The 20,853-nt window shown below is 39.2% G+C and overlaps 1 protein-coding gene across 6 annotated transcripts in view; it reads right to left on the bottom strand.

Moving 5' to 3' along the window:
* Positions 1–762: 762 nt before the first annotated feature.
* ZMYND11 (zinc finger MYND-type containing 11) overlaps positions 763–20,853 on the bottom strand; it is a 107,158-nt gene continuing 87,067 nt past the window's right edge. For all 6 annotated transcript variants that reach the window (XM_082753462.1, XM_082753461.1, XM_082753463.1 and 3 more), the window contains 11 exons: positions 19,847–19,924; positions 19,329–19,421; positions 17,763–17,850; positions 16,476–16,531; positions 15,743–15,820; positions 15,068–15,186; positions 13,050–13,257; positions 11,133–11,201; positions 9,043–9,315; positions 7,752–7,937; positions 763–3,167 (listed from right to left, as the gene is read on the bottom strand). In XM_082753462.1, coding sequence (XP_082609588.1) covers positions 3,045–3,167; positions 7,752–7,937; positions 9,043–9,315; positions 11,133–11,201; positions 13,050–13,257; positions 15,068–15,186; positions 15,743–15,820; positions 16,476–16,531; positions 17,763–17,850; positions 19,329–19,421; positions 19,847–19,924 — 1,371 coding nt within the window. In that variant the 3' untranslated portion in view covers positions 763–3,044. The remainder of the gene's footprint in view (positions 3,168–7,751; positions 7,938–9,042; positions 9,316–11,132; positions 11,202–13,049; positions 13,258–15,067; positions 15,187–15,742; positions 15,821–16,475; positions 16,532–17,762; positions 17,851–19,328; positions 19,422–19,846; positions 19,925–20,853) is intronic.

The raw sequence follows: 20,853 nt of genomic DNA, 5'->3' as shown, positions 1-20,853 counted from the left end.
TGTTTTTTCCTGTGACAAGCAGGTCTTGTGATTTCCACAGAGAAACTCCGGGAAACTAATTCTCAGCACCCCTCCTGCAGCCCTGAAGCCCCGAGGGGGCTGCAGGACAACCTGGAGCCTTGTTCCCAAGCGGCCCCTCCTGCTGGGTGCCATGGCCATGCCCTGCAGGCACCAGCACCCGTGGGGCTGTGGCATGGTTTGTGGGGCTGCTGGGCATTAAGTCCTGGTCCTGAAGGCAAGCGCAAGATGTTGCTGGTCAGGGCTGCACCTGTGAAAGAAGTGCTGGTGCTGTGCAGGCTACAGTTGGACTTGGGGAAGCCCCCTCAGCCCCTCCAGGTTAAATTGTTTTATTCCACTTGCCCCAGGTGCAGGATCAGGGCAGTGGTGGCTGGGGCCAGAGGCAGAGCAGGGCCAGGGGGTCGGTGAGCCACAGGCACACGGGAGCTGGCGTTAAAACCAGCACTTGATGGACACAGCCCTTGAAGGCTGCTGTCCCTGAATGGGCTGAAAAAAATCATTTTTGGTGCTGAGAGCTGTGGCTACATGTCTAAGCCCTTGCATGAACCTGCAGGCAGACCTCGAGTCAGGCAGCAACAAGGTCTCTGTGAGCCCAGGCACGGCCACCCCAGACACGACCACCCTTTCTAGGAGAGGAAAAGCCACAGTTTTCTAGGAGAGGAAAAGAAAAAAATCAGCCCAGCGTACGGCAACCAAAGGACCCTGGGACAACTGTCTAGAATTAACAGACGCTTTCAGCAAGTGTTTTTTTTTTTTTTTTTTAAATACATTTATTACCCAATGTTAACACATTAAATGACTCTATATATTGCTAGTCAGAGCAGCTTACAAAATGCCAGAATGCATCATAAACTGGACAGCCACAATGAATAATTACAATGTGCATAGTGGCTAAGCTCAACACTTTAATATAGCTTTATGATTTGCAGAAAAATTAATTTTAAATCATGATTCCTAAAACAATCAATTGTAATTTTACCTAAAACTTATACAAAACCAGGCCACAATCTTTTTTTTTTTTGTTTTGTTTTTTTCTTTAAAACACACAGTTTTCACGCTGTAGTAACTTGGAAATGTGCAACCGTGTCAACAGAGACAAAAAAGCCAAAGTAACACGAATCTTACTTTCATGCAGCTATCAGTTAAATATTACATATTCTGGAATGATTTTACACCAAAAATATTTCCACAATAACTTGCTTTCATAGGGGTGGATCGAAGTTTTGGAACTTGTAAAGTAATCGAACAAGATTGAGTTTTAGTTGTGATGTGTTTTACAGTCACAACACAGAGGCGACAAAAGTTAATTACACATTTATCAGGCAATAATGTAGCTGTGGTAATACAAGTTACCATCTACTTACTATTTTTTTTTTCCAATCAGCTCACCACTTAATTTCTGCAACATATTGGGCGTTATTTGGCAGTATCTAGTCAATTAACTTATATCACCACTGTAAGTAAAAAAGATCAGGATTTCAATGGCAGTTCACAGAAGTCTTAGTTATATTTTCATCTTTACAATGACCCTGACAAATCCTAGAGAAAACTTTTTTAAAGGCTTTCCTCCTGATTCTTCAGCTTCCATCGTTCCATCATGTAATTGCTTTCAATAAATATCAAAGATCTAAATAAATATTTACAAATTATTCCTCTAACTTCTCAAAAAATAGCTGGATGATTAATGGGCGTATGACTCAGTCTAAGACCAATCTTTGAAAGAAACTAAAATGCGGAGACACTTTAAAAGAAAAGCTATTTAAGTAAGCTTTACATCTATTTAAAAAATTGTCTCTGAACATGGATGCAATTCATATATCTATATATAAAACAAACAAAAAAAAAATCATTTTTCAACTATCGATCCATTCCTATTGGTAATGCTTCTTAATCCAGACATTCCGCAAAATACAGACTTTTTACAAATCACGGCATCTTTAATACAAGAAAATTAACATGCATTATTCTTCATTCTGAGTACAGTGATGGAGCTCATTATTAGGCAATGACCCATTACTACAAACATAACGGCTTCTGTGAAACTTAAGTGCTTTTTCTCCTTTTATTATCAAGTTACAATGGACCAGGTGACACCAGATCATAGGCAGTCAAATGACATTGGATTGGGGAGGCTGAAGGGGGCGCAATAAAGAAATTTGTAATGCCTCATAATTCCACATATGAATAAAGGTAGTTGGTTTTTTTTTTGCTTTTTTTTTTTTTTTTTGGCTTTTCTTATTCTTGTTACAAGCACTCATGTTAGGACAAAGATGAAATGTGCAAACTTCAAAATTTAAATATTCATTTTTCTCTAAGATCCAGCTCAGTAAAAGATTACCCCAGTTCCCTGTGATTTTAAACTACAAGATCAAAGCTAATATTTTGTTATAAAAGTTATATATTGAAAAGAAATAATGAAAATAAAACACAGTTGGGAAATATTTAAGAAAAAATACGCAGGACTAGCACCTGCTGTGTCAACCCTGTTCCCTAAATTCAATCATGTACCCACTGGTATAACCAATAGATAATGCCTTTAAACAGTAAAATTAAGCTGAACAAAACCAGCTCAACAAGGTTAAGAAATAAATGTTACATCAAGGTAGTATGCTTCGTTTTTCTGAAACAGTTCTGTAGTTCTTACATTCAGATCTAGTTTTCAAATGTTCCTTTTGTTAAACTTGCATGGTTTTTTATTTTTAGATCTGCTGTTTTTAAAGATTAAAATCTCTGTAAAACCTAAAAATGTTTTAAAATTTGCTGAAAATGCAACAAATTCTCTAGTTTAAAATTATTTAAAGTAACCTGCTCCCAGAGATGTTAAATTCGTTTTGCTGACAAAATTTTGGAGGAGCACTGAACAGAAGATTGAAATTACTGTGCAAAATTTCTTTTACGAAAAGTGTTTAAAGGCTGGTGCAAAATGGGAAGCAAATTCTAAACAATTTTGGCTTCTTGGAAACAAAAACCGCTGTGTCTGAGAATAGCAATCATCGGGGTGGTTTACTAGGGGAAGAACAGCTCTTTCATCTTTTTCTGCGGCAGGTACGTTTGTGTTCAGCATGCCAGTGCTCCTGCTGACACTTGATGGAGCAGTAGGAAGTGTTCCAGCAGCAGTGGTACATGGCCTCCTCTTCACAGTTGTAGCACTGGAGAGAACAAACAAGACAAGATTATTGCCCTCGCAGGACCCCTCCTTAAAACACACTCGTGTTTTCACCTGCTGGTGGATTCACCAGTGCCCACAGAGCAATACATCTCTTGTACTTAGGCCTGGGACATCCAAACACAGCAGGACACTTTTCACACAAGCTGAGAAAAGCAGCAATCTGTAGCAAATATTCACTAAGTTTTCATATTTTCCATACTTTGGATTAATGCTTTTGAAAAACCCATCTCTCATTTCAGAAAACTCACCTCTCAGGGCAATGGACTGAGATTTTTCAGCCACACAATACAAGAACCATCTTTTACTCTACATTTGTATAATGACATCCTGATCTAGGTCTTAAAAGCTATGATAAATCAATGGTCACTACTGGCACAAGCAGGTTCTGCACAGATTTCAAGATCTGCTTTCCTGAGGTTTTGTTACAAGCTTGATCTGTCCTGAGGCTGATGATGGCGCTGCAGTCTGGTGAAAACAAGACCTCCTGCTACAGCAGTGCTACTGGGAATAGCAAGAAAGTGCCTTGACCTTCCTATCTTTCAGAAGATGGGGAACACAGGAGGGCTACGTGGGGTCTTGGGCTTTGGCATGGTTGCCTGCATGGTATAAAATTCCTGGAAGAAGACACGCTGCACGGCCCTTGATTTCCGCAGAAATACCTGGCTCTGGGTAGTGCCAAGACAAAGAGGATTTCCACCCTGGGACACGCAGAGTGCCCCCAGTTCCTTGGTAGCTGGGAATAACCCTGTGGCCTCTGGGGCCACAACAAGGTCAACACTGCTGGTAGTCAATGAGGAGGTTGCACCCAGATAGGCAATGGGCTCTGTCTCCCGCTGGTTTTATTCCCCTTAAAGGAGTGCTGCACAAGCATTAACATTCTGACAAAACACCACAAATTTGAGTGGTGTTACTGCTAAGGGAGCTGCTTAAACTCAGCACCCTTGAAAAATACAATCTAATGATCTCAGATTTGTCCTTCAGAATTTGTCATAATCAGAATCAGAGAGTGCTTTTAAGAATCCAGTCTGAAACACCCAACATATGCTGGGAAATGGATGGAGATGTGCAGGCTGCATGCACACCACGGAGTAAAGCAGGATTTACTTTTCTTTGCAGTCTAGCTACAGCATTAATAGAGCAGAGAACTACAAAGAAAACAAACCCAATTGCCTTGAAACAAAACAAAAACTTAGCAAACCTACACACTACTAAAAGGCACAAGAAACTGACTTTTACATTGGCTAAACCAGTAACTTTATTTACATCAGCGATGAAGGGACTGCCCGAGCTGCAGGAGGAGGGAGCCTCTCCACTTTGTTTTTATATCTTAGCTCCGGGGAAGTTTATACATACAAATGTCTGCAAACAAGTGTCCTCTCGAGGCCTGTTTTCCTGTTTTTTCATGTTGCTGGCTGCCCGTGAGCCTGTGGGAGCCATTAGGATCATCTGCTGGAAAGGTGCAGGGAACAGCTGCACCTCTCCCTTACACACAGCACGGGCCTCAGCCCCGAGACCAGCTCACATCTGCTTGCTCGGAGAGATCAAAAAAAGCTAAGACAGGAGAGGACAACTGATCTGCAGAACCTGCCGTTCCTTGTACACATGCTGGCCATATGTGTGGGATGTATATCTCCCCTTAAAAAGGAAAATAAAGTGTCAGCTGAGCTGGCACCAGCATATGTGGCAGAGAAGGCAAAATGCTAGCCAGCCTCAGGCCTCCTTCCCTTTGAATCTTCCTCTGTCTAAATGTTCTCAGCCACGTGGGGGTTTGTTTCAGACAGCACCCATCACGGACAAACTCATCCACTTCAACCTGTTGCAAGTTAAAATAAATATACACGTAAGCCTTATTGTAGGAGACAGAGGTTAACAATGAGCTATGCACCACTTTAAGCGATGCTTATGTGCAAGTAAAATAACCAGGAGAAACTACAAAAGAAACAGAAGGGGAGCAGCGCTGCAGCCCGGATTCTGTTGACCATCACACTGCAGACCCATGACCATTATCTCTGCCTTTTCATTTCTTCCTTTCATTTGCTATTCACTGAAGGCATCTGTATGAAGTCCAAATTTTCTGGAGATATAAAAATGAAATTTGGTTAAGCCAGGGGGACTGGGACCAGCTAGAGAAACAGAAAATGTGGTTCTTTAACCATGAGCTAGCTCCTGAGGGCTGGGAGTGCTTCTGCTCGTGTGCCTGTCTAGCACCAACAAAATGATCCCTTTATTCTGACCAGATTTATTTTTTTTTTAGGTATAAGAAAAATACAGATAAAGTATGAATAATAGCAGCTGCATTCCCAAGCCTAGACATCTGCATTACGCAAAACCAGAGGTCTCTGGTTCTAATTAAAAAGCAAAGCCACCAAAACTCATTTAGTATGTGTTAATTACATGAGATTTTAGTAAGGAGGTATCATTATTATAATAGCAGCGTACAACAGTGGTACTGTCACCACAGACACACCAGGGACTGTCATTAGTACCACGGAAAGACAAATCGCTGGGGAGTTGTGTAATTGGACCAGCTCCAGCCACCCGAGGCTGTGTGTTGGCAGGCAGATCCATCAGCCTGAATGCAAAGGTGTTTATCCTGCCCTCCCTCTCCCACCACATGAAAACCAGCTGCCTGCACAAGGCAATCATTTAAGGTGGTAACTGACAGCTCTGGGCCCGTAGGAAAAGGTGAGAGTGTCAAACGCTCCTTGTATCTTTAATTGTCTTCCTTGGAAGGAGGCATCACGCACGTGATGGTAAGATGCAGTGATGTGGTACCACGGCACTCTAAAGGACATGGTAAAGACACATTGGAGAAGACAAATGGAAGCCTCAGGAGTGTCCTTCCTAAATTCTGCCTTCGAAAGACAAAAAGACAAAACCAAAACCAAAATCCAGCTATAGCAAAGAGCCCAGGCTCATGATCAAGTTGTTGTGATTGAATTACTGCCTGTCAGCTGAATGGGGCAACAGTTCCCATGTGTACACAGAAAGTGGCAGATTTGACATCGTTTTATAGGGGTAAAAGCCAATTCAGTTTCCCTTTCATGTATCACAAGTGAAAACACGCATGCAGACACGAGGGGCTGGTGACTAATTAAACACAGTAACTTGATCAGGTTTGAGACCTAAATAACTTCTGGAGTCTGCAGAGACAGGTACACAGGGAGGAATTTGCTAACTGAGACACCCAAGCACTGCAGTATCACGACACACACAGTAAAACTCTGCTAGGAACAGAAATGAAAGCTCTACAGGAGCTCAAAAGGTATTTAAAGTAATTTCTCTTTATTTAAAAAAAAAAAAAAAAAAAAAAGTAACTGTGATAGGCAGCAAACTATTGTCTCACTTCAGTACGTCTCTCACTCCTCTACAGAACACAGTTTTCTCTGCAGGGGGCACCATTTCTTCTGTAAGAACAAGGAGTAATGAGGCTGAACACAAACAAACAGCCCTGAGCAGGGGAAGAAAAACTTGCTGCAGCCCCGAGCCAGCCCTGGCTGTCCCCAGGCAGCAGCAGCAGCTGGGACGGTGGCCGTCCATCAGCTCAGCTGAGCGTGCCATCTTGTGGCAAGGCACCGGCACATTTCTCAGCTGCACTTGGCAACACAAAAGCTCAAAAGTAGGTGAGTGGAAACTCCTAGAGTGACACTCCTGTATTTTATACATGGCTATTACAATGCAGTGTGAATGTTAGCTTTCATTTCCTACTTCTCTGAAAATTATCAGAGAAATAGACAATGTTGGATGTGTGCCAGGCTCAGTGATCCTCAGAAAATGAGTTTCCATTCATACTCTGCTAGAGACTAGAAGGACAGTGCTATAGGACTTGCAGTGTTTGAGCAGATGCTGCACAGCCATCTGGGAGAACACACTTTGGGGTTGAAAAGAAATCACAAAACAAACAAAAAACAGGGAAAAGTTTGCAGCGTGTAGTATTGCAGGATGGTGAGTTGGATGCCTGTTTTCACTTTTCTAAAGGACATGAAAACATGCTTTTAGCAGGCAATACTACAGATACGGGCTTAAAGCCTGAATAAGGAAGGGAAATAAATTTTAGAAAGTCATGTCTTAAATATGCAAGAACATAAAAGAGCTGCAGAAAAAGCTAGGTGAGGAAAAGGCCAAAATTACATCAGTATCAGCGTTTTTAGCAGGGGAATCCAAATAGATACAGACAGAGTTTGTACTCTCTAGGTACTCTCCAGGCCTTGAGATCAAAGGAGTGTGAACACAGTGTAAAATTTATCTGATATGGAGTACAATTGCCTGTGTTTAGCAACATTTAGAAACAATATTTTGATATGAACAACTGGTTGGACTCGAGAAGATGGTCCTATTAACACTACCTAAATAAGATGAAAGTTATCAGAACCTGGAGGTCAAATATGGAGGTGAAGAAAACTCAAAAGCTGAACTACAAAGGAAAAAAAAAACACAAACACATTATAGCTGAGAAACAAGTGAAAAAGCAACGCTATTAAAAGGAAGAAAACACCTTCAATTGGCCTGCAGTCTGCATTATACATTTCCAATTATTGTCTGGTAATAAATTTTTGAGACTTACCCACTGCTTCTTCTTGGTCTGGGAAATCAGCTGCTTGTGCTGGCCTGCTAGCTTCTTAATTTCTTCTAAAAATTCTTCTTTGCACTTCTCCTTTACCTGCTTACATTTTCTGTCCATCTCACCTTGTGCATTGGCCACAGCTTTATTTACAGCCTGCCTTTTCTCTTCTTCCATCTCTGTACGCAGCTGCCGTAAGAAAGTAATTCAGCAAAGCAAGTCAGTGCATAGCTATTGGAGCAAACCTATCTTTAAACCTCTACTGATGTGCATGGGGGTAACATAATTAGAGATTTCTTCTATTCAGAAAAGAAAAATCTCCTTTAGAGCTATAACAAAACTTCCATCCCATAAGAGATGTCCACAATAAAAATGTCATTATAGTTCTATTCTGCAACACAACTACAAAAACAGCTACACAGGTTCCATGTACATTTTTTTATATACCAGTTTAAAAAAATTATGAATTTATTTATCTCAGACAAATACTTCTTCTTTTCTAAATCTACAACTGTATATAAATTTACAGCAAGGGCACAAGAGAAAATACAAACATGCCTCAGTTCAGTTAGAGGTATCTTTTAATATTCATTGTCAGTGGGATTCCTTTGCCCTTGCTTATGTATGTAAAAGTTTGGTGTTAGTCCTACAGGACATCTAAACCCCCAACATTCATTTCATAGTCCTTCCTCCAGGAGGAAATTCTTATCTTGAGACAGGCATTTAAGGGAGGCCAGATAAATCATTCTCTGTGTTGTCCTGCTTTCTCCAGCCAAAGGTGACCAGCTCAGACTTAGGTACCAAAATTTTTGACAGTGTATCATTAGATGAGAAAATTCAAACAATTTTCAACCAATCTGATGTTTAGGTCAGAAGACTGACGGAAGAATTATTTACGAATAGCATTTAAACAATGTCATTGTTTGCAAACACACTTGACAATGGAGACAAAGGAAGGCTTTGGAAAAGGATAATCATGAATGAACAATCACTTTCACTTTTGGATCACAAACTAACTCCACTGGACTAGAATCAAAAAAAAAAAAAAAAAGCAAGAGCTTCCTGTTTAAACTAAGGTCTGTTGGTACAGAAATGGCCTGAAAAGCAATACTGACGACTATTTTTATGTGGTCTCTTTGGAAAAGGGTTTTTACCCAGTTTCTGAAGAGTGGATGTTACAAAAGTAAAAAGGAATGTGAAAACAAACAAACAAACAAACAAAAAACAAAACAAACAAAAAAACCACATCTCTTCTGCTCAAACCAGAGTGTAGGTGGTGTTCGACAAGTATTACCTTTTCCACTGCCTCTCGCACAACTCTCTCGGTTTCTCTTTTGTGATCAGCTTTCATCCTGTCCTTGAAATCATTAAAGATTTTGGTGTATTTGTCATGGCACATGTTCTGACACACTCCGTCGTTACTGGTCTGGGTGCTCCGATGCAGCATTTTTGGAGAAGAGGCACTTAACTTCTTGGTCTGAGTTGAGACTGAAACTTTTTCAATGGGCTGAGGCATTGTGGGAATTTCCTGGCTCGAACTTACTGCTTCAGTTTCAGGTTCTGGCTCCTGCAGAGAAAGAACAAGCTCGCAAATCCAGATATCAGAACTGAACAAGTTAACTCTCAGCTGCCCCGGAGAAAAAATGTTATCTGACTAACAACAGGGCAACTAATATAAAAGGTGTTTGTTGTTACTGGGGAGGCTCTGGTCAGGCTTTTCTGATCTCGGCTAGGAGCTCTCCTGAAGAAAGCACACACATGGCATCAGTATGCCACACTCACCACCCTCACTTCTCCAACCTCAATGAAAAGTACCACCCCTAGAATACCAGAGGCTATGCTGAATCGCTGCAGACCCACTGGCACCAGTAAAGGGTTTCCACAGTTTTTTTCCCCTCCACCATTACTTCTGAAGAAACTGTAACAGTGTGGCCAAGGTGCCTGAACATTTTTGGCAAATTCTGGGCTTACTCTGGCCCAACAGGCTCTGCTGGAGTCTGTAATATTCCATTTATTTCATAGAACTGCTGCAAAGATTGATTAGTACTTCAAAGGTGCTTTGAAGATGAAAGACTAATGAGCGTCTAGGTCTTGCTTCCAATAATATAGAACTAGACTTGGATGACCACAGAAGCTTTCTGTAATTACACAATTATCAAGAAAGAAATCATAGTTGCTCTAGTGTACTGTACCGAGTTTAGCTTCTCATGTTATTACAGTGTAAAATCAGTTGTTTCTGCTCTTCAGAACAGATAGAAGTAATATCCCTGCAAACTGTTGGTGATATTTCATGTGTCTGAAGACACTGATACACATTGTTTGTTTCTTTCAACTTGTAATCTGTGTGATGGGGCACTTGTTACACCAACCAAGAGTCTGTGTGTTCCCTTTTGCAACTATTTTCTCTTTAATAGGTTACTCTGATTGACCTTTGGATCACTGATAAAAGGTAAACAAGACTAAGAAAGCAAATGTTAAGACAGAAATAATGAAGCAAATCACAGCATTTGCTTGACAGAAAGTGCAATTAAAATGATGAGACATCGTAAAGTGTAGTCCAAGAAAGACACCACTCTCCCTTTCTGGCGCTCAAATATAGTTCATGCCTCAGGGAGCTATGGACAAGGGAGGTGTGCCACTACCACCACATCGATGAAGGTGCCTTGCAGAGCTAGCCCCACAGGATCAGATACAATAGGGAAGCACGTGTCCAGCTACTAGGAGAGGCAGTAATTGTATCTCAGGCACCAGGGCAATCCCACATAGCTCTGGTGCCAAAACAGTCAAAGCCTGCTCTGGACTCTGTAGTGGGGCCCTGAGCCCTGTGCTTATGTGCAACTTTTTCTCAGTGTTCATAATGCAGCTGAAACAAGGCCAGGAAAATGTACAAAAAAGTTAGGAAATGCTAGATTTATGGCTGTCTCAGCAACTGCCCTCTTGTGTACAAGCATAATAACACAGTTCCGTAGTTACATGAACACAGGTTACTGTTTCTCCCAGTTCACTGCCTGTGAGTTAGATACATGAGGAAATAATTTCTGTGGGCAAATTGGGATATGACATGTTATGAACTTAATATTCTTGATCTCACAAGACACTTTTAAATTGCTGTTTTTTGTTTAGTTACTAGACTAGCTGAATTTGCTCTGAAGAGAACTGTTGATTTATTTATGATACAGAATATTACCACAGTGACACCAGAGGCTTGCATGTAGCAGGTATGATTATGTTTGTTGGCAAGGAAGACCAAGCTCTGGGGCTAGAATTTCTAAGATTAATTCTACAAAACCAGTAAAAAGTGACAGAAGCCAAAGGAGCATCTATTACCATTTCAGACTTTCAGTATTTTGCTATCTCTGCAAACGTGTAATTGAGGTTACTTACTTCTTTTTTGAGTTCCATACTCTGGTTACGTCGTCCTTTCTTTGCTCTTGGTTCCTGAGTAACCTTCAGCTGTGAGCATTAAGGAAACAATACTGAATCATTCCAAACAACACTTCATATGAGTAGCATTCACTGTAACATGACTGATGAACATTTTCTTTGTGAGTTTTGCAATTGCTTAATATAGCAAATACAAAGTTGAATACAGTTATTAAATGAGAAGCATGTACAGTAAACTTTCCACATTATCAGTGATGACTATAATCTGATAAAAGAACAAAACTCACAAGTTCTAATATTCAGTATGTATTTGACAAAATATCCTTAACCATTCTTTGCTTCATTTCACATGCAAATTAAATTGGTTTTTGGAATATTCTGATATCAGCAACTCATAATTAGGGAGCAGATCTTGTTGAAGCCAGAAAGTAGCAACTATCAAAAAGAAAATGTATATAAGCAAAGACAGTAAGATTATCTGGACTTGCTATAATTTATTGTAATTGTATACATGGAGGGTCATTAAATGTCATGGCTTAGAAAAAAGCCAATCTCTAGCAAATAGAAACAAGGATAAGATCTAAGTGAACGGTATATTATCCTACAATTGCTTACAGTAAAGTTCTTACTCCTGACTTTGAAGCATCCAGTACTAGCTAGTGTTACTGATACAATACTGCAGATTATTTTAGAGCTCTGAGTTTGATGGCTACTCCTACTGTTTCTCCATCTGGGAAACCAGTGACAGAGGAATAAGCATTAACCAAGCGAAGGATGAATGGGTGAGACGGAATAGAAAATATGCAAATGGATACTTTAAAACTTGAAAGACTGGCAAAACTGTTAACTTTCATAAATATTATTTGTGATTGTTTTCCTGATTCACTCTACACTATTGCATGACTATATGCACAACATTAAATAAAAGGGGCTACAAAGGGCTAGCTAAGCAAACCAGGCTAAAAAGAGAAAATAGCTTCGGTAAGAAGCATCCCCTTAAAGCAACATTCAGTTTAATAAACTGTAAGATTCTAGCCACAAATTAGATGATAGACCTGTTGGACCAAAGGGCAGAGGAAGTGGGTCAAAACACACCGATCTTTTAAAATACAGACTTAGAGAGAGGCTGGTGGTTTTAAATGAAGAAAGATGTTGCCAGGGAAGAGGTTGCCAAAAATACCGAGAAGCATCCTGCAAGCTATGAAAATCTTCCTGCCAAGCCAGTGAGTATGTAACACCCTCTTGGACAACGAATGACTAGCAAGGACCAGCTTTGATATGGGAATTTCCGTATGGCAATGCAAAGTTTTCTATCTTGGGCCTCTGTGCTCTTCACCTTTGTTAAAGCAACATCATTTTTTATTGTTTTGCAGAATTATTTTTGAATTACTTTAATCAGTTGCTGGTCACATGCTCCTGAAGTGCCATGGTTGCACCTAACTTTAGTTGGACTGGCTGAAAATGTCATGGCTGGTGTTACTCAAGGATCTGTAACACAGAATACAGTCCAAAGGGAACACACTCCAGCTGTGAAAAGGCTGAACAGCTACGGGACTGTCCCTTGATGAGAGTCCAAGAAGGCAGTGTTGCAGTCCATCTGATATCCATGACATTTAACTTGAACATGCCAGTTTAACTTTAGAAATCTTGGTCTGTCTCATCAAGGTGCTGTAGGTGACAAAGGTTCTGAAACCTTCCAGAGGTCGACTGAGAAAATGAGGAAAGAGAAAAACTTTACATGCTTGTTATTACTAAGCTACAAAACATGGGGAAAATAAGCCTTTGAACCTTCTTACAGTTACCATAAAACTGCAGACAGAGCACAAGGCTAATATAAAAGTAGATTAATCAAAGATACGTCATTTTTGTACCCTATAATAAATTTTCCCTGGTTGCTAACATTGTGGTGGCACTCACTTGCTCATTGCTGGTGGAGGAGATACTTGACTCTGCCTCCTCTTCCCCTTTATCCTCATTCTTTGATTTCCAGAATCTTCCCTCACGAAGAAAACGCTGGTGCAGTTCCAGCTCATCACAGGCCTTCTTCCAACCCATACTGCGTTTCACATGCAGCCGATGGATGTTAACTGTGATATCTTGGATGTTTTCAGAGGGGATCCAGGCCCTTTTGAATACACAGTACAGACAGGTTCAGAAACATTAAATACAGAAGAGGGATCTTGACTGGAAAAACTGACTTCAAAATAGCTGACAATTCCTATTTACACGGTCTCCTATGTTTGAAAAGACGTGCTGCATACTGTTAGACATTTGTGTTATTATAAGCACTTACTAGCTGTGGGTGCTATGGCTGAAATTCTCTCTCATTTTTGATGAGCCACAAACCTCTCCCAGCACCAACAGCACTCCCATCTCCCTGCTCTCTTGCTAAATGCCCTGAGTCAGGCACAGAAGCATCTTTATTGAAGGTTCATTTTCTAATCTGATTTAGCCCTTGACCTCTCTCCTAAAAGTGTCAAGGTATCTGCCAAATTATCACTTGGAATATAGATACTTTGTGGCTGGATCCCGTCTATCAGGATAGAGATCATACAGGGATCGTCATGCTCTTTTGAATTGAATTCATGCCAGTGACTTGGTTCCAAAGGTACTTTGTCCTCTTAAATATTTTCAGAGAGTCCTCATAGAGTTAGATGGGCAGCTCTTGACATTTTGAAAGGTTATACTAAGCAGCACTGGATATTAAAGAAAAAGAGTTACTGCCATGCACATCTACATAACAGAGTAAATACAGTAACAAATTAAGTATCTGTGGTCAGATTCTCAATTCTTGTAACATAAATATCACTTCAGAGAAGTTAGAGAAACAGTTCTAATGTATACCAACTGGGAATTCAGCCTTTTATTTTTCAGTGCATTAACTAAGCAATGACTCTCTAGTAACAGGTATTTTGCCTTTTCTACCAGCACACGTTTAAGAAAAGTTGCAAGCACCTCATCCCACAATGGTCACGTTACTTAATAGTTTGAAGCTGTGTGAACTTAATGCCAAAACTACTAATGAGGGAAGCTGCATTTGCAAACAGATTCAGAGTAAAACATTCTGTGATTGTGACACAAATAAAGATCCTTTACCCACTTTATGTCTATCAGAAAATCTTGGTAGTTCATAGCAAATGAAAACATGTTATATGATGTGCAAGTTATGCTAAAGGCAATTTAAATAAACAGCCTCATATAATACCATCACTGAATACTCTAGGCTCTTTCGGGATGCTCCAAAATATACCATTTTCCCAACAACCATAAGTTCATTTGCAAATATCTCCTCTGCTCACATATAAGAATATAAATCAAACAAGAAAACAAACAAACAAACAAACAAAACATCGGTACATCCACTGCTATAACCCTCCCCAAACACTGAACAAAAGACAACTGAATTTGGAAGTAAAAGCTGTGAAGTTTCCAATCTGAAGTTTTTTTTTCCTCTGAAACTGCAGACCATCTCACAGCAGGAACTCCATCAATGTTCTAGCATTGAGATTGAAACATTAGTGATGTATTATGCTATTAAAACATAAAATTGTAGTGTGCCTGCTCACAAGAGAATATTGCACAGTCAATACTGCTGGTAGTAGGAGTACGTTTCTGTCCAATTTTTACCTTGGCCTGGATTAGCAGACTGCTACTGATTTGACAAAACAGTTCTGTGGACAGAAGTTCATTTGCTTTCTTTAATTAAAATGGCATTAAGTAACATCCCTATGGCAACTGTGGAAAGGGAATCTCTGAGCCATTTGGCAACTTTGAATGTGTTAGACTGAGCTTTAAACTTTCTGAAACAATTATGGCATCATACTCAGTCTTTCTAGCGTTGGCAACAAGCTAAGCCAGGATTTACAACATGATAGATGAGATAAACTCTTTTAAGTATTGTTTGGAAAAAGCAGCACATGGAATTAATAAATTACCTTTGGTGGTGATGGCCAAAAAAGCGAACATCGACTTGATTGTCCTCTTTCTGCATGACTTTGGCTGGCCAAAACCCAAAGCCTTTCATTTTGGCCCAAACCAACTCATGATTAGGTATCTGCAAAAAATGTAGTATTTATTATTGGATATGAAGTATTAGACCAATTCCTCCCACAAATATTTTACTGTAATACTATACTAGCATCTTAAGAACATGGTTGCTGTTTATGTCTAATGCTTGTTTTCATTTTTATTTCCTTACAATACACGTTTGCCTGTTAGATACATTGGTTGGATCAAAGTCAAAAAACCACAAAGTCTGAAAAGGGTGTAACTGTCTATTGAAAGCAGAGATCTTAAACGCCCCCCAAATTAAACTTGTCTTTCTTTATAGCTTTCTGCAGGAGTAAAGTTTTATTTCTGTAAGCTCTTTATTTCCTTGTAAAAGCATTTTAACTGCCTGATAACTAAATTTTATTATCTGTATTGTTACAGCTTTGAACTTCAATCAACATTTTGTTTGTGTAAAAAATCTAGATTTAGAGTCTTAACTATATATTTGAAACACGCTTACAGAAATGCACTTCAATGCACATTCAATGGACTAATGACACCAAAACTGCAGGTATTTATAGAGAAGAGCAAACAAATAAAAATCTGTGTCAGCAACATACGCAAGGATAGCAGAACCAATTGTCAGGTCGCGCATTTGACAAATAGAAACAGTTCTTGCAAAGCTGCAGTTCATCCAGCTGAAAAACAAAAACATATAAATAAGCTCCAAAAATCCTATTTCTACGACCTCACTAGTATAACTGTTTCTTAAGTGGTAGAATTTTTCAGTCCTGCTTTCTAATTGGGTGGAGTTACTTCTGTCTGTGTAAATGAGGTGTGAAACAGTGACTTGAGAGCAGATGAAAGACAAGCTGCAGAAACATTATTGGTGCTTTTGAAAAACAAGAGAGGGGGAGGGACTAATTGAATTCCTAATGATTTATTAAAGCTAAAATGCAAAGTATAGTTCTTTAAATTCATCAATATTTAAAGCAGATTCTGAAAAAAATTATTCAACTGTACAGAGTAAGGGTGACAGCTGCCCCTAGCTATATTTTTGGTCTCCTCTGAACATTGACAAATGTTTCAATGCCAGTTACAGAATTTGGTAGGAATCCCACTTCAGTTTGAAATTATACTAGCAAGTACAATTATTTCTACTCCAATCATGTATTACTAGACTATTTCAAAACAAAAAAAAAAAAAAGAAAGAAAAAGAAAAGCAATTCTGAATCAGCAGTTAGAATTTCACATCCTTCTTTTATTTTTAATGGGAAGGAATCATTCTCCTAGATTCTGAAACAAAAAAAAATAAATAGCTTGTCTATATTGTGCTTATTTGGTACTACTTACTTCATGACATGTGTCTTTGTAAAGCATCCTCGCTATATCAGCTTGTTCACTGTCCGCTATAAATTAAAAATAAAGACTATGAACAATCACAGTATGATCACAATGCTTAAAAAGACTTGCAGCTGCTATGACTTTCATGCTGCAATTGTCTTGCTTTAGAATACAAAACATAATTCAGCCACTTGGATAACCCTTCCATTTAAAATTTTCTAATGATCAGTTCTGTATTTGCTTGCTCTTTTATGTTTATATGCAAAAATACTGTTGGGAGCTTTTAAACTGAACAATACAAATATAAATCTGAGGAGCAGCAGCAGGGACACAGGGTTGCTTTTAATAAGGATCCAGTTCCTTTCTCTGGTAATGTCTTAACAATTGCCCTAAAACATGGTTCTCTGCTATCACCACTTGAAGGAACACAGGTACAATCAATTTCTGCTCAAATCACTGTACAATCAAATTCTGCTCAAAGTAATGCTTCAGAAAGTATTTATCATGATGGGTTTCCTTTTACACCTGCGTATTTCTCTATTAGCACATTCACATCTCTCCCTGTCAACAAGTGTGGGTTGTCTGACGCTGCAAATAGACTGATCTCAGCCTCCTCCCAGTTTCCTTGAGGTGTCTGTGGGGGAGAACCACATATTTACTGAAATGATGGCTCTGGAGAACCTTGTTACTGGACATGGCTATAGCTTCTAAAAGCGGTGGTGGTGTTTTTCCCTTCCAGCCAGGCTGTCCCACCCTATCAAATAATCACTTAAAACCTTCCCAGCGGCTGGCAGTTTTTCTGATGACCCTTTCCTGATGGCACCAGCAGGGCACTTCTAGTGTGGATGTAGCTCTATCTGCTACTGCATTAAGGCAGGTATTGCACACAAGCAAAAAAAAAAAAACAAAAAAAAAACAACACACACACCTGTAGTGCACATTTCTGCTGATACAGCACATCAGAGATTGTACCTCTTTCCACTCTAGAACAATGTATGTACACTGGAAGAAATCTGTAGTGTAGATTGACTCAGAGTTTAGGTTGCAGAACAAACAGGACGGCAAAGTTGTAAATTCCCACTGGCAGGCTTAGCCAGAAAGGGTGAAAATAGGAGTGTAGAAGGTGGCAAGAGCAAACCCTGCAGTAAGTCAAGTTCCCTTGTAAGGTTTGTAAGGGCTCTCAAACGACTTTATCTACACTTTAGATTATATTATACCAAATTCAATCCTTAACTTGTGAGCTTCCTACACATAAAGATAAATCAAATAATGCAAGTAGTAAACGTAGCACTTTACCTCCATAGAAAATCACTGTGTTGTGTAGAAGCAGCTGAGCATCTGCTTTGAACTCCTCATAACTCCTGTACTTTCCTTCATTTACTTTCTATACAAAAAAAAAACAACAACACAGGGCTTTGAAAACACTGTCAAAGTGCTGTACCTGTTTTATGCAAAAAAGCCTTCATGGAAATCTGCATTATGCAATACAGATCAGATGCTGCCTTTCCTGCATACAGAAGTAATACTCATATGTCTTTGAAATGGTTTGTTAGTACCTGAACACTGGCTGCAGTGGTTCCTTTATGCAAAGCCTAGCAGTAAAACAGGTGCTTTCATGTTTGATTAAGTTAGAAAAAAACACAACATCCTCTCAGTTATAACAAGTCTGAGTAGGTTCATCATAAGATGTGACCTAGGACACTTGTTCAAATGAAGGTATATTCCCTGAAGTAAAGATTTTATACCATAAAATACATGCTAGTTTCAAATTGATGTTGACTGCTTTTATAGTTCTAGGATCTTCCTTTGACAGCGAGTGCTTTCTGATGAAGGCTGATTGCTTTAGTCTTCCAAACTCATAACTAAAGCCTACAGGGAGCCATCCAGTTCATTTTCCTAGCATGGTCTAGTAAGGAATGCAGTCTTTTCAGTTATGCTCTATGAAGAATATATATGAGAATTCCAATCATCAAACAAAAAATCTTCATTTTCTGGGATGTTACCAAGGCCAAAAAGACCTTCTGTGGAAGTGGATGAAGGTGACACAGTGAAAGGGAAGCCTGACCAATTTTCAGGTTCCACCAGTATTGCTGGTACTTCAAGCAAGCCAGTAGTGGTTGTCTCCAAAACTGTCAGTGTAGCTATTGTTTATCCATATGTTTCAATAACAATAATAAAGCAAAGGCTTTTTACATCTGTAGTTGTAAAGGACAATATATACTAGCACGCCATAGCAAGCGAGTTGCAGCAATGAATAGGTGAATATGCCATCCATTTTGGCCATGTGTAGTTCATTTACATGAGTCACGATCAGACCTTCAGTTCAGAAAAAAAGGAAAAAATATCTACTAGAACTTTATTTTTGGAACCATTAATGCAAAACATGCAAAAAAAAAAAAGTCATTTTCTGTGATCAACAAAATGATTGGTTCTTTATGAGTCATTCAGATGTTTATAAAGTTGACATCTAAACAATGTCTCAGTGACTAAAATTGGAATATGGTCAAAAACATCGGGCCAGATATGCAAACACAGGCACATAAGTCCATACTCAGTTACTTAGATAAAGCATACTTCAAAAAAAAGATTTCAGCTACCTGCAGCTCCTAGCAAAATCTTACTACAAAATGGATTGAGGATATTCTGTGTCTGAAAACTAGGCACTACTCAAGATGTTTTCGCTTGGTTACTTATTCATAAGGAGAAGTATGAAATTTTAAGGTCCAATATTCAATGCTGGCTACTATACTGAAATACTCATAATGAGGAGAATTAAACAGGATTAGTGTTTTAGTCCTTAAGGTTATCTTCACTGATAAGACACCATAAACAATGTGAAAGTTAGAAAGCAAATCACTCTACCTCCTGTATAGTAGGAACATCAACAGCTGAGTGCACCAGCCTCCGATACATTGGGTGTTTGTTGTCCTTCCCTTTCTTGTTTAGATCTATAGCCTGAAAGGACCATGAGACAGTGCAAGTTATTACATTGAGAATCTGCTTAAAACATACAGAAAAGATTAAAAAATTGCAATAGCTTGGAATATTTCAGGTAGGGAACACACAAAGCACAACTATTCCTCTACAGTCTTACACATTACATGCATCTCAAACCTGAAAAATGTCCATTTCAGAAGAGCTGACCCATGTCTTCAGAAGAGTTTATGCCCAAGGCATAAGCTATTCCTGCCAGAATGATACTACTCTAAGCAATGAGACATGATAAACGTATGTTGAAATACACACACTGCTTATGACAAGGGAAATAAAATGACACCCTCTTGTAGCCCTCCTTCCAGCACAGTCACACATGACCAACTGCAGTACATCCCCTACAGTGCAACCCAACACTTGCATAAACTTTCCTGATTCAGACTCACCCGCTCCTTCATACGAGAGACTATGAACCGCAGGTATGTGCTCATCTCTTGTTTGCTTGTGTTTTTCTTCTTGATACTCTGTCAAAGAAAAACAGGACCATATTATTATTTTAAATTTGACTTCAAAGTTCATCCATCAAAAATTTTATCAGCGTCACAACATTTTTTTGAAAAGGTAACTTTGGATCACAGTATATATCAAACATTTTTTTCTAGGGAAAATATTTTCTGGGAAATCAGTAACATTAACACATCATAACAATCATACGTGTTGCTTTGAATTATGAGGACTTCAACTATAGAATTACAGATTTTATTTCCACTTATATTCATACTATTTTGTCAAAACCTCTCACGTAAAAAAGTGTATTAGAATAAAGTAATGAAGAAAGGCATTTTAGGGAGTATTTTAATTATTATTTTTAATTAGCAAGACATTTATATTTTCAATAAAATAAGAAATAATTTTAAAAAATTATATCCATTACTATCTATAAATTATGTGCTTACTAGGCAAACAGACTCTGTCTAGGATGGACTCATATACAGGATTGCTCTAGCCAGTAAAAACTCTTTCTATCGCTCAAGAAATATCGCAGTTTTTATTTTTTGCAGTTCTTCCCTCATGAAATCTAATTCAGATTCTGGAGCACAGACTGCTTCTTTTTAGCAGTTCAGGACCCAGAACTTTTCATCATCTTGGACTAGTACAGAGTCTCACCCCCACCCTTCAAAGTCAATCCAGGCTAGTGGGAAGCAGAAAACATGCTGCTGAAAAGCAAGTGGCTCTCAGATGCCAAGTGTGCTGCTACAAACCAGCCTTTCCAACCTCTGGTCACAGCGGCTGTGCGTACAGCTCTGCGTGGCCTTACAACAACTAGCTGAAGAGTGCTATCTCCTCCTTGCTCTTGCCTACAAGAGTTCCCCAAAACAAAAGCGCAGTGAATCAACAGCATGGGTTCCAGTCTTATTTTCCTGCAGTCATTCTCAGTCTCTATAAAAAATGT

This window comes from Aythya marila (assembly GCF_965140915.1).
Source record: "Aythya marila genome assembly, chromosome: 2".
NCBI classification, from domain to species: Eukaryota; Metazoa; Chordata; class Aves; order Anseriformes; family Anatidae; genus Aythya; species Aythya marila.
Note: the sequence above shows the minus strand (reverse complement) of the source record. Positions and strands in the feature narration are given on the sequence as shown.